Here is a 16,155-nt window from a genome sequence, read left to right as displayed (position 1 = left end):
ACTGTGGATTAATTTAATATTCTTTTGAAAGTGAATCTGGTGTGAGGTTAGCTGGTTAAAGAGATTTAGGGGACCAGTAGACTGGATGCTGTCTGTCCAAGGCTGCATGGATACAGTGTGAGATGAGTCACACAGCCTCAAGACTGAAGAGAGCAGTGTATGCAGCTGCACAGATGCTCAAATCCTCATGTGCCTGCCGCTCCAGCTTTCTGCTGCATGCGCCCACAGTCAGCCCTACCCAGAAACAATCCCCCCACCAGAGCAGTTACCTGGTAACAGTGGTAACCCCAGTAGGACCTTTTCTGATGCAGTGGGAAATGGCTGGATGCCGAGTTAGGGCTTTGCATTCAGTGCTGCACAGTGCACATCTAAAACAGCACATGGCACTAGCTTGGCATGTCACATGACACCGGCACGGTCTGGCACAGTTATATATAAGCAGAGTACTTTTGACTGTGACAGTATTAGGACTGAACGTGTGTGTTCCCCATGTCACATCAGCAGTCTGGTATGAACCATAAATTTTTTTTTATTTTTTTTTAGGACTCTTGGGCCCCTCAACAGAGACTGGGCCCAGGGCAGCTGCCCCTTTTGCCCTGTGTTAAAGACGGTCCTGCCTGTACTACTACTGTAGTACTGTGTACTAATGTGTGCTTGTCAGTCTTTAACCCCTTAATGACCGCAGCACTTTTCCATTTTCTGTCCGTTTGGGACCAAGGCTATTTTTACATTTCTGCGGTGTTTGTGTTTAGCTGTAATTTTCCTCTTACTCATTTACTGTACCCACACATATTATATACCGTTTTTCTCGCCATTAAGTGGACTTTCTAAAGATACCATTATTTTCATCATATCTTATAATTTACTATAAAAAAAATTATATAATATGAGGAAAAAATGGAAAAAAACACACTTTTACTAACTTTGACCCCCAAAATCTGTTACACATCTACAACCACCAAAAAACACCCATGCTAAATAGTTTCTAAATTTTGTCCTGAGTTTAGAAATACCCAATGTTTACATGTTCTTTGCTTTTTTTGCAAGTTATAGGGCCATAAATACAAGTAGCACTTTGCTATTTCCAAACCCCTTTTTTTCAAAATTAGCGCTAGTTACATTGGAACACTGATATCTTTCAGGAATCCCTGAATATCCCTTAACATGTATATATTTTTATTTAGAAGACACCCCAAAGTATTGATCTAGGCCCATTTTGGTATATTTCATGCCACCATTTCACCGCCAAATGCAATCAAATAAAGAAAATCATTCACTTTTTCACAATTTTTTTCACAAACTTTAGGTTTCTCACTGAAATTATTTACAAACAACTTGTGCAATTATGGCATAAATGGTTGTAAATTATTCTCTGGGATCCCCTTTGCTCAGAAATAGCAGACATGTATGGCTTTTGTTGTTGCTTTTTGGTAATTAGAAGGACGCTAAATGCCACTGCGCACCACACGTGTATTATGCCCAGCAGTGAAGGGGTTAATTAGGGAGCATGTAGGGAGCTTCTAGGGTTAATTTTAGCTTTAGTGTAGTGTAGTAGACAACCCAAAGTATTGATCTAGGCCCATTTTGGTATATTTCATGCCACCATTTCACCGCCAGATGCGATCAAATTAAAAAAAACGTTAAATTTTTCACAATTTTAGGTTTCTCACTGAAATCATTTACAAGCAGCTTGAGCAATTATGTCACAAATGGTTGTAAATGCTTCTCTGGGATCCCCTTTGTTCAGAAATAGCAGACATATATGACTTTGGCGTTGCTTTTTGGTAATTAGAAGGACGCTAAATGCCGCTGCGCATCACACGTGTATTATGTCTAGCAGTGAAGGGGTTAATTAGGTAGCTTGTAGGGAGCTTGCAGGGTTAATTTTAGCTTTAGTGTAGAGATCAGCCTCCCACCTGACACATCACACCCCCTGATCCCTCCCAAACAGCTCCCTTCCCTCCCCCACCCCACAATTGTCCCCGCCATCTTAAGTACTGGCAGAATGTCTGCCAGTACAAAAATAAAGGGAATCTTTGTTTTTTTTTTTAAAAAAATTGTATAGCATATTTACATATGCTGCTGTTTAGGATCCCCCTTAGCCCCCAACCTCCCTGATCCCCCCTCAAGCATCTCTCTAACCATCCCCCTTTGCCTTTTTGGGGGCCATCTTGGGTACTGGCAGCTATCTGCCAGTACCCAATTTGCAGAAAAAATGTTTTTTTTTTTTTTTTTTTCCCCAGTTTTTTTTCTGTAGTGTAGCTTCCCTCCCACATACCAACCCAACACCCCCTGATTTCGCTTTTTATTTTTATTATTTTTATGTTTTTAGAACCCTGATTAGATTAGATATTTTCTGTAGTGTAGCGGTTCCCACCCGCTCCCTCCCGTGCACGCGCCCGCCCCCTCCCCATCGTGCACGCGCGCGCGTCCGTGCGCGCCCCTGGTCATCCCCGCCCACGATCCCGCCCCCCTCCACATCACTGGGCCCATCGATGGCCGCCACCCGCCTCCCACGTCGGCTCCCACCCACCAACGATACCGGCCATCGATGTCCGGTGCAGAGAGGGCCACAGAGTGGCTCTCTCTGCATCGGATGGCCATACATGGTTATTGCAGGATGCCTCCATATCGAGGCATCACTGCAATAACCGGAAAGCAGCTGGAAGCGAGCAGGATCGCTTCCAGCTGCTTTCCACACCGAGGACGTGCAGGGTACGTTCTCAGGCGTTAACTGCCTTTTTTTTGAGGACGTACCCTGCACGTCCTCGGTCATTAAGGGGTTAAAGGGATATGAAACCCAAAGTTTTTTTTTTTCACGATTCAGGTAGAGGGTGTGAATTTAATCAAATCACTAATTTATTTCTATTACCAAGTTTTCTGTGTTCTCTTGGTATCTTTTGTTGAAAAGCAGGGATGTATGCTTAGTAGCCGGCCCATTTCTGGATCACTATATGTCAGCAGTTTTGCAAGAATGTTATTAATTTGTAAGAGCACTAGATGGCAGCACTATTTCCTGCTATGTACTGCCTCACATGCCTACCTAGGTATCTCTTTAAAGGGACAGTGTACACTCATCTTCATATAACTGCATGTAATAGACACTACTATAAAGAATAAGATGCACAGATACTGATATAAAAATCCAGTATAAAATGGTGTAAAAACGTACTTAGAAGCTTTCAGTTTAGCTCTGTTGAAAAGGCAGTTGGAAAGCCCACTGCAAGTGGGAAATAAGACACTTCCCCCTCCCCCTTCTTTTGCATATGAAAAGACGCTTTACACAAACAGGAGCAAGCTGCAGTAGGTGTACATCAGTATTCACATAAAACTTTGGGGCTTGGTTAGGAGTCTGAAAATCAGAGCAATGTTATTTAAAAATAAGCAAAACTATACATTTATTTTAAAAAAAACTTTATGGGCTTTATAAATAGATCATCTACAAAACATTTATGCAAAGAAAAAATGAGTGTATAATGTCCCTTTAACACAGAATATCATGGGAATTAAGCAAATTTGATAACAGATGTAAATTGGAAACATTTTTAAAATGCTATGCTCTGTCTGAATCACAACAGAAAATGTTTAGGTTTCATATCCCTTTAAGATAGCGAGATTTCTGCCAGGACTTCCCTTCAGCAAGTTTATGGTTGGCTATGTCACATCCCTGGGACAATATAAATGTGCAGGAATTATATGTGTGACATTTATCATTGCTATTCTCCTATATTTGTGCCTAAAACAAATAAATGCCCCCCCCCTTCATTTTTTTGTGATACATTTGAGCACACAGTTGCGGTTCTCTAAAGGCGAACTGAGGAAAATCCATAGGAAAATTACCCGGAGAGTTCTCCTTGCGCTTTATAAATCTTGCTCTAGTCTAAGCAGTATAAAGGCAACATGTGAAATACTACAGGTGTTACATATTTATGAATGTCATTATTAAAACATATCTATGTAAAATAGTTCAGGTCTCGTATACTTTAGTTCTGAATACTGATCAATTTTAGAGGAACATCAACATCAAAACTAAATCCCCCATAAGATTAATCATACATTCATTATTTATTTTGACCACTGTTTCTTTAATTGAACACTGTGATGTATTTAGTGCTCCAGACAGGATGAAGTGTATCCTTCATGTTCCAGAAACATGACCCTACAAAATGCTACACAATGATTAATTGATCATTGTACAAGATCATTTATCTGTATCCCTATTTAGTCACCATATTATGAGATGGATATTAAGGGCTATGTGTCCCCAGACTGCTCTGAGAATGCAAATCACTGCAAATGTTGCTAAAACAATTATAGTTTAAATACTTAAAAATCATTCATTTTGTATGCTGCTTATTTGCAATGAAGTGCTTAGTTGCAGGTATCTACTATGTATATATACAAATAACTTTAATGTATCTTTAAAGGGACATGAAAGCCAAAAATAAACTTTCACGGTTCAGATAGAATGTGATTTTTAAAGACTTTTTAATTTTGTTATCAAATTTACTTCATTCACTTGGTATCTTTTGTTGAAAAACACAGGCTCAGGCGCAGTAATGCACTTCTAGGAGCTAACTGGTGATTGATGGCTATGCTCATATGTTACTTGTTATTGGTGTTGTTGGTTCAGCTAGGTCCCAGTGTTGCATTGCTGCCCTGAAGCTGAATTTAACTATGTGTTGTTTAACCTCTTTTTAGGGTTTAAACAGTTATATAAAAGCAATAGTACACTAATAAAATTCTGTTATTAGAGAATTTTCTTTTTACACTTGTATGTCCCATTAAGACCGGGCTTGACAAACCCCAGCGCCAGAGAGCCACTGGTGCCATAAAATTAAGACCTGGTGCCCTGGTTTAGAATCCTCAAGACACCTATGGGTATTTCACACTTCCATTCCCACCTAAAATGTAGCTTGATATGGCTGTATCCTTTCTAAACTTTGCAGCTCTAAAATACATATCCAATCATATCTCAGGGATGGGCAAACATTTCTGACTCCTAACTTTATGGTCTGGCTACTAGAAGTTGAACAAATGTATTTGAGTCCTGCTTTAAGAATATGGACCTGAGTCTCTAAAACTTTCAAGTCTGAGATTATCTTGTCAGTACTACAAATAATTTTTGTCAGTACTATAAAGTCTCTCAAAGTATTGAAGAAAGGCAAATTTCAGCTTGAGAGCTGATTATCTTGCTATACATGGTTCTTGATGTGAGACATATACAATACAATTTAATGTTCGCCCCCAAAGATTTTGTGTGATTTCTCTTCATGCTAGCAAGTTTTTGATCATTGGATCCTTTATTTTTACATTGTTAATGAGCCCCATCTAGTGGACATGTGTGAGAAAAGAATTTGTTCTGCCAAAGAATGCAACAATTTATAATTGTGGCAGATTGTCATAAAACAAGCATTTTCTCTTAAAATTAATAGTTTGCAATACAGGCAGGCAGTTTCTTAGTTAATGATTGAATTAATTTAAAACCATATTTATTGTATATTAGGCATTTAGTAAAACAGTAAACTTTTGCCAGTTGAATTTAAAGTGATTGTAAACTTTAACGAATTAAAGTCCAGTGTCAAATAATACTCTTAAAAACAGGGCTCACTTTAATTAACTAAAGTTTACAATGATGCTTATTTTTTAAAATATTTACCTTTGCGTTATGGTAAACATAACGCCAATCCTCCACCCGCATCTTCTGCTTTCTTTAGCAGTTCGATTATTATTACTATCTGTTATTTGTAGAGCGCCAACAGATTCCACAGCGCTAATGACAAATCTAGCTTCCTCCAATCGTTGTGTGCCCCCTTTGACGTCCAGCTTGTGGGGCAACGCATTAATTGGAGGAAGCCGGATTTGTCATCGATATGCTAATGAAAGCAGTAGATGCGGGCAGAGGATTGGCGTTATGTTTTCCATAACGCAAAGGTAAGTATTTTAAAAAATAAGCATCATTATGAATTTGGCCCCTGTTTTTAAGATTATTATTTGATACTGGGCTTTAATTTGTTAAAGTTTACAATCACTTTAAAGACTAGCTTTAATTGTATGCAATTTGAATATAGTAATGTTAATGCTATATTTTTCACAAACTCTGTATTTTTTATTTTCAGTTATTCATTTCAATGGTGTGAAACTGGTGGTGAATACACCAGATGACGCCCTGTTTGGTTACCGTGGTGGTAACATTACTCTCCCATGTACATTTCACTATGAGCCAAAATTATCATCTCCAAGAAGGCTCCGAGTCAAGTGGTCTAAATTACACAAAGATAACACTAAAGAAAGGGATGTGATGGTGGCAATTGGGTTAAGACATAGGAGCTTTGCAGAGTACAAAGGGCGGGTGCACCTTCATCAGACTGTACCAAGTGAGGTGTCCCTTGTCATCACTGACTTGCGGTTGGAGGATTACGGAAAGTACAAATGTGAGATCATTGATGGGCTTGAAGATGAAAGCGGAATAGTGGAACTGGAGTTGAGAGGTAAGTTCTAAAGATATTTGTAAACATTGTTTTATTCATTTATATACATTTCTGAATACATTTGATGTGCAGTATTTAAGAGACCCGTAATCCCTGTCTTTTTCAATATGAGTTACTACCATCAATTGTAATATTGAGATTTTGTAACTTTTCACTAATTTGTTTTTCTAAGTTTTTAAAGAGACACTGAACTTAACTTCTGTGAATCAAATGAAATAGCAGCATTAAAACATGTTATTTTTTTGTATTCCCCCCCCCCCCCTAAAAAGTGAGTTAAAAACTGCTTCAATTTAACTTGAAACTGATATAGCTAAAGCTCATTGGCTGATAGGTGTTAGCAGATACGTCCTAGTTCTGTTAAATAGCTTACCTTGAACACAAGAAGTACACTACTGATACAGCTGTGTTAGTTGCAATATGAACTGCTAATACCTCATATTTTCTTAAGGAAAACAAAAACTTTGTTTAAAAGTTGCTTTTCCATAAGAATGATAGAAAAAAAATAAGATTGCAGTGTCACTTTAAGGTACAGGGGACCTTTTGTTACATCACATACAAAAAATAAAAATAATGGATTGCTAATATTTTTCCCTCATATGAACAGTCCATATATTTTACATACAAATGGTTCAGTGGAAGCTGCTTGAATTAAAACTATTAAAGCTACAACATGACTTTAATGACTTAGATAGAGCATACCATTTTAAACAACTTTTCAATATTAAATTTGCTTAATTCTTTTGGTATCCTTTGTTGGGAGATAGCTGAAAGCATCAGGTAAGCCAATGGCAAGAGGCATATATGTGCAACCACCAATCGGCAGTTATTCCCCAGTAGCGCTTTCCTGCTCCTGAGCCTACCTAGGGTATGCTTTTCAAAAAAAGGATACAAAAGAACAAAGCAAAGTAGCTCATAGAAGTAAATGGGAAAGTTGTTTACAATTACATGCACTAATCATGATAGTTTTATTTTGTTCTTTTTGCTCCAAAAGCAGGAAAACACAATGTAGCTTTGTTCAGAACAGGGATACCCAGATTTATTACATTTTATATACAACCCATGCAGTGATGTTTATTATACCCTATTCATGCTTCTGTAAACTACAACACCCAGAGTAATTAAATGAGGTGCTTATTTGTTTCACTAGCAGCAGGCTGGGAACTACTTTAGGAATTATTTGAATTAAAACAAACATATTTCTAGATACACAATTTTTCACTCAGCAGCTGGGGATTTGGGGAACTAGATAATAAGTATCAGAGGGTTGCCCTGTGGCACAAAACTTTAAGTATGGCATCCCGCCTTTAGGGGTCGATTTATCAAAGCCTTTTGACCCACTACGGCTGCAGGTTTTCACAAGAGAACCCGCAAGCCGTATTTAACAAGCAGCGGTCACCAGACCTCTAAAGTGGCGAAATTCAATCTCCGCGGTCTTGTTCCGACCGGGGAGATTGACAGCTCCTGACCCGATGTGATTGGCGCGAACTAAAGATTTTATTGAGACATCTCAAGCTGTTTACTGTCACTTTAACCCTTTTATTATTATTATTATTTAGTTAATGCAGTTAGATGACACTGGATATATTTTTAATTGGTTTCATCTAAAAGAGGGCATTTTAACACATTTATTTTCTGCTTTCTCATGTATTTTATAAAAGTTTTAGCTACAAATACCTTCTTTAATATTCCCTTAACATGTTAATCAATCACACAGTGCTGCAGATTACCATATTGTGCCACTCTGGGTGAATTTTCCAATAAAGTCTGAAAAAATGGGTAGTAAAATATATAGTTAGATTTTAACATTAATGTAAGTAAATCCACATTCCAAAATAACAGTGTCACTGTAACTGTAGAAATTGCAAAACAAAACACTATTACTTGCTTAATTAATTAGTATAAAACATGTAATATAAAGAAATGATTTATTAGAAATTAATTTCTAGCATAACATATTATAAAGCAGTAAAGCAGATCAGGTTTTTTTTTTTTTTTTTTTCCGGAAATGGCCACTAGATGCCGCTGTCTGCAAACTATTCCACCAATTATTCAACAGGCAACAAACAAATGTATTTGAATATTTGCCCCTAAATACTATCTATTCAATCATGTTATTATGAAATTGGGAAAAGTAATCCCCAAAACAGAAAAAGATTTTTTAAGTAAATGGAAATAGCCTCATTATATAGCTATATCTATTTATGGAGATATGTTGTGGCATTTATTATCTAACCTTTAACATATTGTGTTGTTTTACTGATACAAGGGAAAATAATAACGCCTTATTAAAACAACCATTATTTTTCTGTCTTCTAAGATCAAATAAGGACACATACATACGTGAGCAGTAAATAATCTGACAGCCGGAGGAACTCACATATGTTCTTAAAGGGACATTAAACACTAAATAAATGCTAGGTATGCTAAATATTTTCTGGGATCTTTGGAAAAAAAAACATAATCTTTGGATATCACTTACAGAAAAAGCAGGCATGGCAGATAATGAACTACATTACAAATGTTTTTGCTAAACAAAATTAAATTCTTTCAGGTTTAGTGTCTCTTCTACAGGTATACCACTAATAACATTCTGGCTGTAGATGCCATAAAACATAAGCCCACCATAAATAACCCCTTCTTCTCCAGATCACATTTCTATTGAGCAACTCCCACTGAGTCACATTGTATGCCTGTGATTATGTGTTAATTATATGCCAGCTACTTTCAATGGCAATCAGAATGTCCAGGTGCTTTAAAGATACAAAGCATATCCCTTACTCCATACCCTTTGGGGTGCAGTAATAATTAAATATCATCAATTATACTATTTTTTTTTAAAATAACATAATTTCTGGATGTGATCATTAATGACTAAAGCTTTTCTTTCATTTTAAGCATTTTTATAGGATAAATCATTGTTAATGTCCACAGTCCAGCAACAGTAAAATAGTATTTTCCTTTGCTTTCTCTTTTACAGAGAATCCTATTTCTGTCACATAGCAACACGCTAAATCTATCCATACAATACAATACAAAACAATACAATACAATGTTTCTCTTTTTATATGAAATGCACAGTATGAGGGAATTAAAAAAAAATACAATATGATAAAAAACAATAAGAGCACTTACTCTGCAACTTTAATAGCAATGTCAAACTAAATAGGAAAAAAACCATGGAAATGGAACATTGCTGGGCCAGGGGTCATTATGAAGCTAAATAGAACACGGATTCTAGAAGAACTGTATATTTAGAAAGCTTATCTAACATATTTTTTTATATAGTTATTTTTTTTGCTTATTTGTACCTCAGCTAATAACCGCAATGTAAATGTGGCACCCCAGAGGTCTAAGATAATGTTTCAATAATTAGAATTAAACTTGTTTGCTTGATTAGTGACAAAACACATATTTCTGTTGTAATCAGATTTTTTTTTTAAAAGGGATATTAAAGGAAGACTAAATACAGACAAATTGCATAATTAACACATGCATAATAAATAGACAAGGCAATAGAACCTCTGAATTTCAAATAAACAGTAGATTTTTTTTGTGTGTCAAATTTATTTTTTCTCCCATTTGCTGGCTCCCTGTGCCATGTGACAGATATCAGCCAACATTGTGAACATTATTAATAAAACTTTTTATTATTTTCATCATTATTTATTACTAACACTAAAACTTGTAAACTTTTGAACTAGTAGTAATATAAAATAATATTTCTACATAGACTAGAATTTCAGAGACCAAATAGATTGATGTCTTCTTGCTAACTTGAGGCTTTTTTAAACAGGAGTTGTGTTTCCTTATCAACCGCACCATGGAAGATACCAATTAAACTTTCATGATGCCAAAAAAGCTTGTGAAGGACAGGACTCAATGATAGCTTCATTTGAGCAGCTCTTCAAAGCGTGGGAGGAAGGCCTAGACTGGTGCAATGCTGGTTGGGTGATGGATGGCACCGTACAATACCCGATTACTTTACCTCGTGAACCGTGTGGTGGTAAAGATATGGCACCAGGTGTCAGAAACTATGGAGAACGCCACAAACATCTGCACAGATATGATGTTTTCTGCTTTTCTTCTGCTCTTAAAGGTGAGAGTCTATGAAAATCTATTTACTATATTAGACACTCTTTTATGCAGGAAAGTGCCCCAAAAGCTTGTATGCCTAATGGGTAGTGGTGTGAGGACTGAATATCAGTCGAGGCATGGGTAATGTGGTATTGGTGGGCTAGTGTTCATGGGAGAGCTATTAGGTTGGATTGCCCGATAATCAACAAAAAACTCATCTTTGGTGATTTTCTTTTCACTCCCTGCCAATATAGGGCCAGATTACGAGTGGAGTGGTATTTGCTCCTGCTTGCGTGCTTACTCCGCTAGATGTCAACTTTTTGTGCGCTCGTATTACAAGTTGAAAGTAAAAAGTTTTGGTTCAAGCGCTAACCCGATGAGCACAAAAAGTCGAGGTTAGAATATCTTGACCACTTTTATGTATCCCCCCATATAAGTTAATGGAGCAAGAAAAGTGGAAAAAAAACTATAAAACCTATCAATCTACTTGCACGCAAACCCGATCACATATTCTAATGTGTGCTAACCTGACATAAAAATATGAATAATTCATATTCCAATGTTCTTCACATAGTAGAATATGTTTTATTTATTCATAAATTTGTTTTTATACATATAATTAATAGTATTTTTGTACAATATATATCTATACATAAAAAAAAAAAAAAATATATATATAAATATATTGGTATAGATATAAACATATATATATATATATATATATATATATATATATATATATATATATATATATATATTTATAGGAATATCGATTTAAAAATACTGTGCGGATCATTGTAATGTGAAATATTAATACACAGTATAACACATTATTAAAAAAATATTGCATAAATATACTTTTAACATGTTTTCATCTACTTGACTGCAAAGGGCTCCAATGCACTTCTATATATGTCTATATATGTGTACATATGCATTTATGTTTTTATATGTGTATATATGTCTGTAAATACATATATACACATATAAATACATATGTACACACATATAAACACACACACATATATATATATATATATATATACGTATTTAGACATGTGTATGCATGTTTCTCTATGTTAAAGCTCTTTTGTCTGCCTTTGTTTTTTAAATAATTTTTATTATATAGTGTTATTTTGAGTGTAACTGTAATTTTAAATGTATTTGTGATGTGTTTTGTGACACTTTTTTGTTTTGCAAAACAGTTAACCAGAGCTCTAAGGTTGCGCTATCCTGACGCGCGTTAAATTCAATTGCGCTCAATTTTTAACTTGTAATACGAGCTCTTCATCTGATCGGAGCTCAAATAGCTGCGGTAAACCCGATATCGTTGTTAGCATGCCCCTCGTAATCTGGATCATAGTGTAAATCTGGACTTATTTACTATGAACATATTGCTTCTGATCAAAAGAAATTACAGCTGTGGCTAAGTGCTGATGAGTGAATGTGAGTAGGTATGTGAGGTTGAGCATGCATACAGATAAGAATGTGAGCATAACCGTGGATGAGCAAGTGTCATTTTTCTTGGGGGGGGGGCATGTAAGCAGGTGTGCAAATCTCTTTGCTCAGATGAGATGATATAAAATGATTCTCCAGCGCTGCAAAATCTCTATTAAAATTCTGAAGAGGTAGATTATGCTATACTTTTCAAAGGGGCATTCCCTGCATTTTTGTATGTGAAGGAGAGACAGGCTGCGTGCAGTATAGCACTGCATGACATGAGAGTTCTGCTGCATTTACACATAGAGCTTTGTATTTTATATTACTTTACACTTCAGATTAAGTTTTATTACTTTTAAACTTTGCACTTTCTATTTTGCATTTTATTTTAGTATTATGATTTTACAAATTTTGATTATGCTTTTACAGGTTTTTTTTAGAAAAGGAGCAGTACTGTGTTTGTCAGTTTATTAAAAAAAAAAGTAAAAAAGCAAAAAGAAAAGGGATATACAGGTGATACCTTTTTAATCGCTTACAAATAGTGGATGCAATTGCAAGCTTTCAGGAGACTAAGGTCCCTCCGTTAGGCATTCTGATGTACAAGTGAAGCTCAGTCATATTTATATACATGGTATGGTATATTCATTTAAAATTACATCTGTAAATCATGAACATTTAATATATTGTATGGGCCTTGGAAAAGGATTCACAGGGATGTCTGAAGGTGTTTGTTCTGCATATCTAAGTAATCATGTTCAGGAATCACAAAGAGTTAAGCTGAGTGCAGGATAATGCTGTCACTTATGAGTGAATAGTCTGTCTCCGCGGTGTAGGAGGTATTGTACTAGTCATCTGAATGATTAAATAGTTCTGAGTTTTAATATCAAGAAATTAGATATACTATGTCCTGCACTGAAGGAGTCGAATAATATTACACATTTGTAATTCCAAATCTTTCTTTCCATTTGGGATCTAAAGTTCCTTTTCAGTACTGTTCTTTTTAAATTGTGGACAATGTGATGTGGTCCATTGAAATGTTTCCTTACTGGAGTATCTGTTATTGTGTTGGTGATTGTGAAGCAGGGGAGATTCATTCTTTCCCTGAGTTTTTGTCCTGCTTTTCTAATGTAGTGTCAACCATTTGTTGCATGTAATGAGGTGCACCATTACAAAACAGCCCTGGATATTGTATTCCTATTCTTCGCTGGTTGGTGAGATTGTTGTTAGGATATGAGGGCAAGTTTTGCATCACTTTGGGTTGCAGGGAAATGTGCCATTTTTTGTGGGGTATCCTAGTTGGCTTTTGAGGTTTGGGGGTTGCCTGTATCAGAAGCGGGGGGGTTCTAAGAATATTTATTTTAGCTGCCTGTCCTTGTGAAGAGGTGAATTCTCTGGCAAATTTTCTTAAAATATCTAACTGTGGGTTGTAGGTTACTAAAATGAGGTTCCCTGTTATTCTTCAGTGTTGGCCTATATTGCAAGAGCTTGTCCCTGCGTATTTTTGTGGCTTTGTGAGCTCCTTTTTCTATTATCCTTGGGTGGTAGTTGTGGTTCGTGAATACAATTTTAAGTGATTTAAATTTTAAATTTGAAGCCCTGCCAGATTTTCAGCAGATACAGTTGTTTCTTATGGATTGGCTGTAAATGATGGAGTGTTTGGTGTGTTTTTAGATGGAAGCTGTCCTATTTAACACAGTCTATGGGTACATGGAAGTGTGTATGGTATTGTTCTAAATGTAAATGGTGGTGTCTATAAAATTAATGTTTGTGGGGGAGAGTTTGATAATGGGATGGAATTCATTACATATTTTGTGGAAATTAATTAATTGTTGCTCACTTGCTGCTATATTATTAGAATGTCACCAATGTGGCGGAAGTATGCCTGAAGTCTTATGTTGCAGGTGGATAAAAAATTATTTTCAAGGTTTGTCATGAATAGGTTAGCATACTGAGGAGCCATTCTTGTTCTTATAGCTGTCCCCATCTTATAGAGGTAAATATCATCCCCAAATGTAAAGTAGTATGAATTTTATAAGTTGTGTGACTCGGTCTGCGGGTCATGTTGATATAGAAATTCCTGGCATGCTACTAGCCCATCTTGGTGAAGGATATTGGTGTTTAGTGCTTCAACATCCATTGCTGCCAAGTTGGTACCTTCTGGTATGGTACCTATGTTAGCCAGCTTATTTAGCAGGTCTGTGGTGTCTTGAATGAAATTGTCTGGGTTTATTACCAGAGGTTTCAGAATATTTTCTACCCAGTCATAGATGTTTTCCGTTAGTGTGAATTCCAGATATTTTTGTACTTCCTGTAATCCCCTGTTTATGCATTTTTTTTTTTGGGGGGGGGGGAGCATGTAGATTGTGTCTATTTTGGGGCTATCTGTTATTAGAGTCTGGATGTGTGTGAGAGTAGGAGTTTCTGTGTAACTTTAATAAATTATGCTCATACTTAATATATTTATGTGTATCTTTTACAAATTACATTGCACTTTGTATTTCTTCTGTTGATCACTTCTTACACATTTTTGTTACATCTCTTACTTGCAGGTAAAGTTTACTTTCTAGAGCATCCTGATAAGTTGAATTTTGATGAAGCTAAAGCAGCTTGCGTAGAGGATGGAGCTCAAATTGCAAAAGTGGGACAGCTTTTTGCCGCATGGAAATTTCTTGACCTTGATCGATGTGACGCAGCATGGCTTGATGATGGCAGTGTCAGATATCCCATTGCCTTCCCCCGTCCTAATTGTGGACCCCCTGAACCTGGTGTCCGAAGCTTTGGTTTCCCAGGAAGACACAAGAAATTTGGAGTATTTTGCTATAAGATGAGTTAAATACAGCAAATCTGTCTGCCATAATGACAGCGTAATCAGAAACTTTGCACAGAATCTATTCACATGGGCAGGTTACTCTTTAGAATGTACCTGGCACAAAAAGAAGGGAATTTTTTTTTAAAAAATATAAAAACTTGTGTCCATGTTAACGACTACAGCATTTATATGCAAATATATAAACCATTGTGCTGTATAACAGCCATAGACTAGTGCCATAATGTCATGTAATTGTGCTCTGTTTAATGGAACATATATTTTTATGTTATACTATAATGTTTTATTAACAAATATGATTAAACATGGCAAGAAAACTTAATCGTGGGAGGAAGCTAAAAGATATATATTTGATAAGTAAGAAATTGGTGCTATTAATTTACTTAATTTATGTATATTTGTTAAAAACTTTGAGAGAAATATCAGTGACAGACAGTTAGCCTATAGTAATACTGTAGTAATTTTGTGCATACTAATGTTAGCTATTTTATTTTAAAGATCATGTAAAGTATTTGCATACTGTACCAAAGACATTGACTTGCCAGGTCTATGAGATATTTAAAATGCTCAGTTATGCTTCCATCATTTTTTTTAAATGTATTGTGATTTTTTTTCTTCCCTTTAAAGGGAAATTGTACTCAGGCAAACAGCTGAGAAGAGTTAATTGTATTCAAGTATGCTAGAGGAAACCCCTTTCAACTTGGCTAGGTTTTCTCTTTCTTTCCAACTCCTTCTATGTGGTTGATTTATTTTGCTGCCTCCTGTTTACATAACTTTTATATAGCCAGTACTGGTGTAAGGAAATTTAGGTAAGCAGCTGAGCAGAGTTCATTGTATTTAAATATGCTACAGAAACACAAGCTACTTCAAATAGCAACATAAAGAAAAATTAGCTATTTATAAACAATTGCATACAATTCAGCAGGTTAAACTTGATCCTTGGGATCACATTAAAGGGAAAAACATTTTTACAGTACAATGTCCCCTTTAAATATTTATCTTCAGATGTTGCATAAAGAAGACACAGATCAACAACAGAAACATAGTACAGATATGAATTCTCCTTAGGCTTGTTGCTTACAGTGTATTGGGGGAATAACCCATTATGGAATTTAGTGTTGTCATCAATTCACTTCAACAGTGGGATTTTACTGTTACATCTTCCAACCTTATAGATTAAAAGATATTGCCCCCTAGCTGTCATGCCAGGATATTGTAATTCGTTATGAAAACATCTCAAAGGAATGAATATTCTATGAAGAACTTAAAGGGATATTAAACTCAACTCTTTATTTATGTGTCAGAAATTGCACATTGCATTTC

General features: G+C 35.9%; 1 protein-coding gene across 2 annotated transcripts in view; it reads left to right on the top strand.

The window, feature by feature from the left end:
- HAPLN3 (hyaluronan and proteoglycan link protein 3) overlaps positions 1 to 16,155 on the top strand; it is a 41,085-nt gene that overhangs the window by 24,140 nt on the left and 790 nt on the right. For both annotated transcript variants that reach the window (XM_053717662.1, XM_053717661.1), the window contains 3 exons: positions 6,120 to 6,491; positions 10,285 to 10,587; positions 14,555 to 16,155. The exon at positions 14,555 to 16,155 is cut by the window's right edge and continues 790 nt beyond it. In XM_053717662.1, the coding sequence (XP_053573637.1) occupies positions 6,120 to 6,491; positions 10,285 to 10,587; positions 14,555 to 14,838 (959 nt within the window). In that variant the 3' untranslated portion in view covers positions 14,839 to 16,155. The remainder of the gene's footprint in view (positions 1 to 6,119; positions 6,492 to 10,284; positions 10,588 to 14,554) is intronic.

The sequence above is a fragment of the Bombina bombina genome, chromosome 6 (genome assembly GCF_027579735.1).
Source record: "Bombina bombina isolate aBomBom1 chromosome 6, aBomBom1.pri, whole genome shotgun sequence".
Taxonomy (NCBI): Eukaryota; Metazoa; Chordata; class Amphibia; order Anura; family Bombinatoridae; genus Bombina; species Bombina bombina.
Note: the sequence above shows the minus strand (reverse complement) of the source record. Positions and strands in the feature narration are given on the sequence as shown.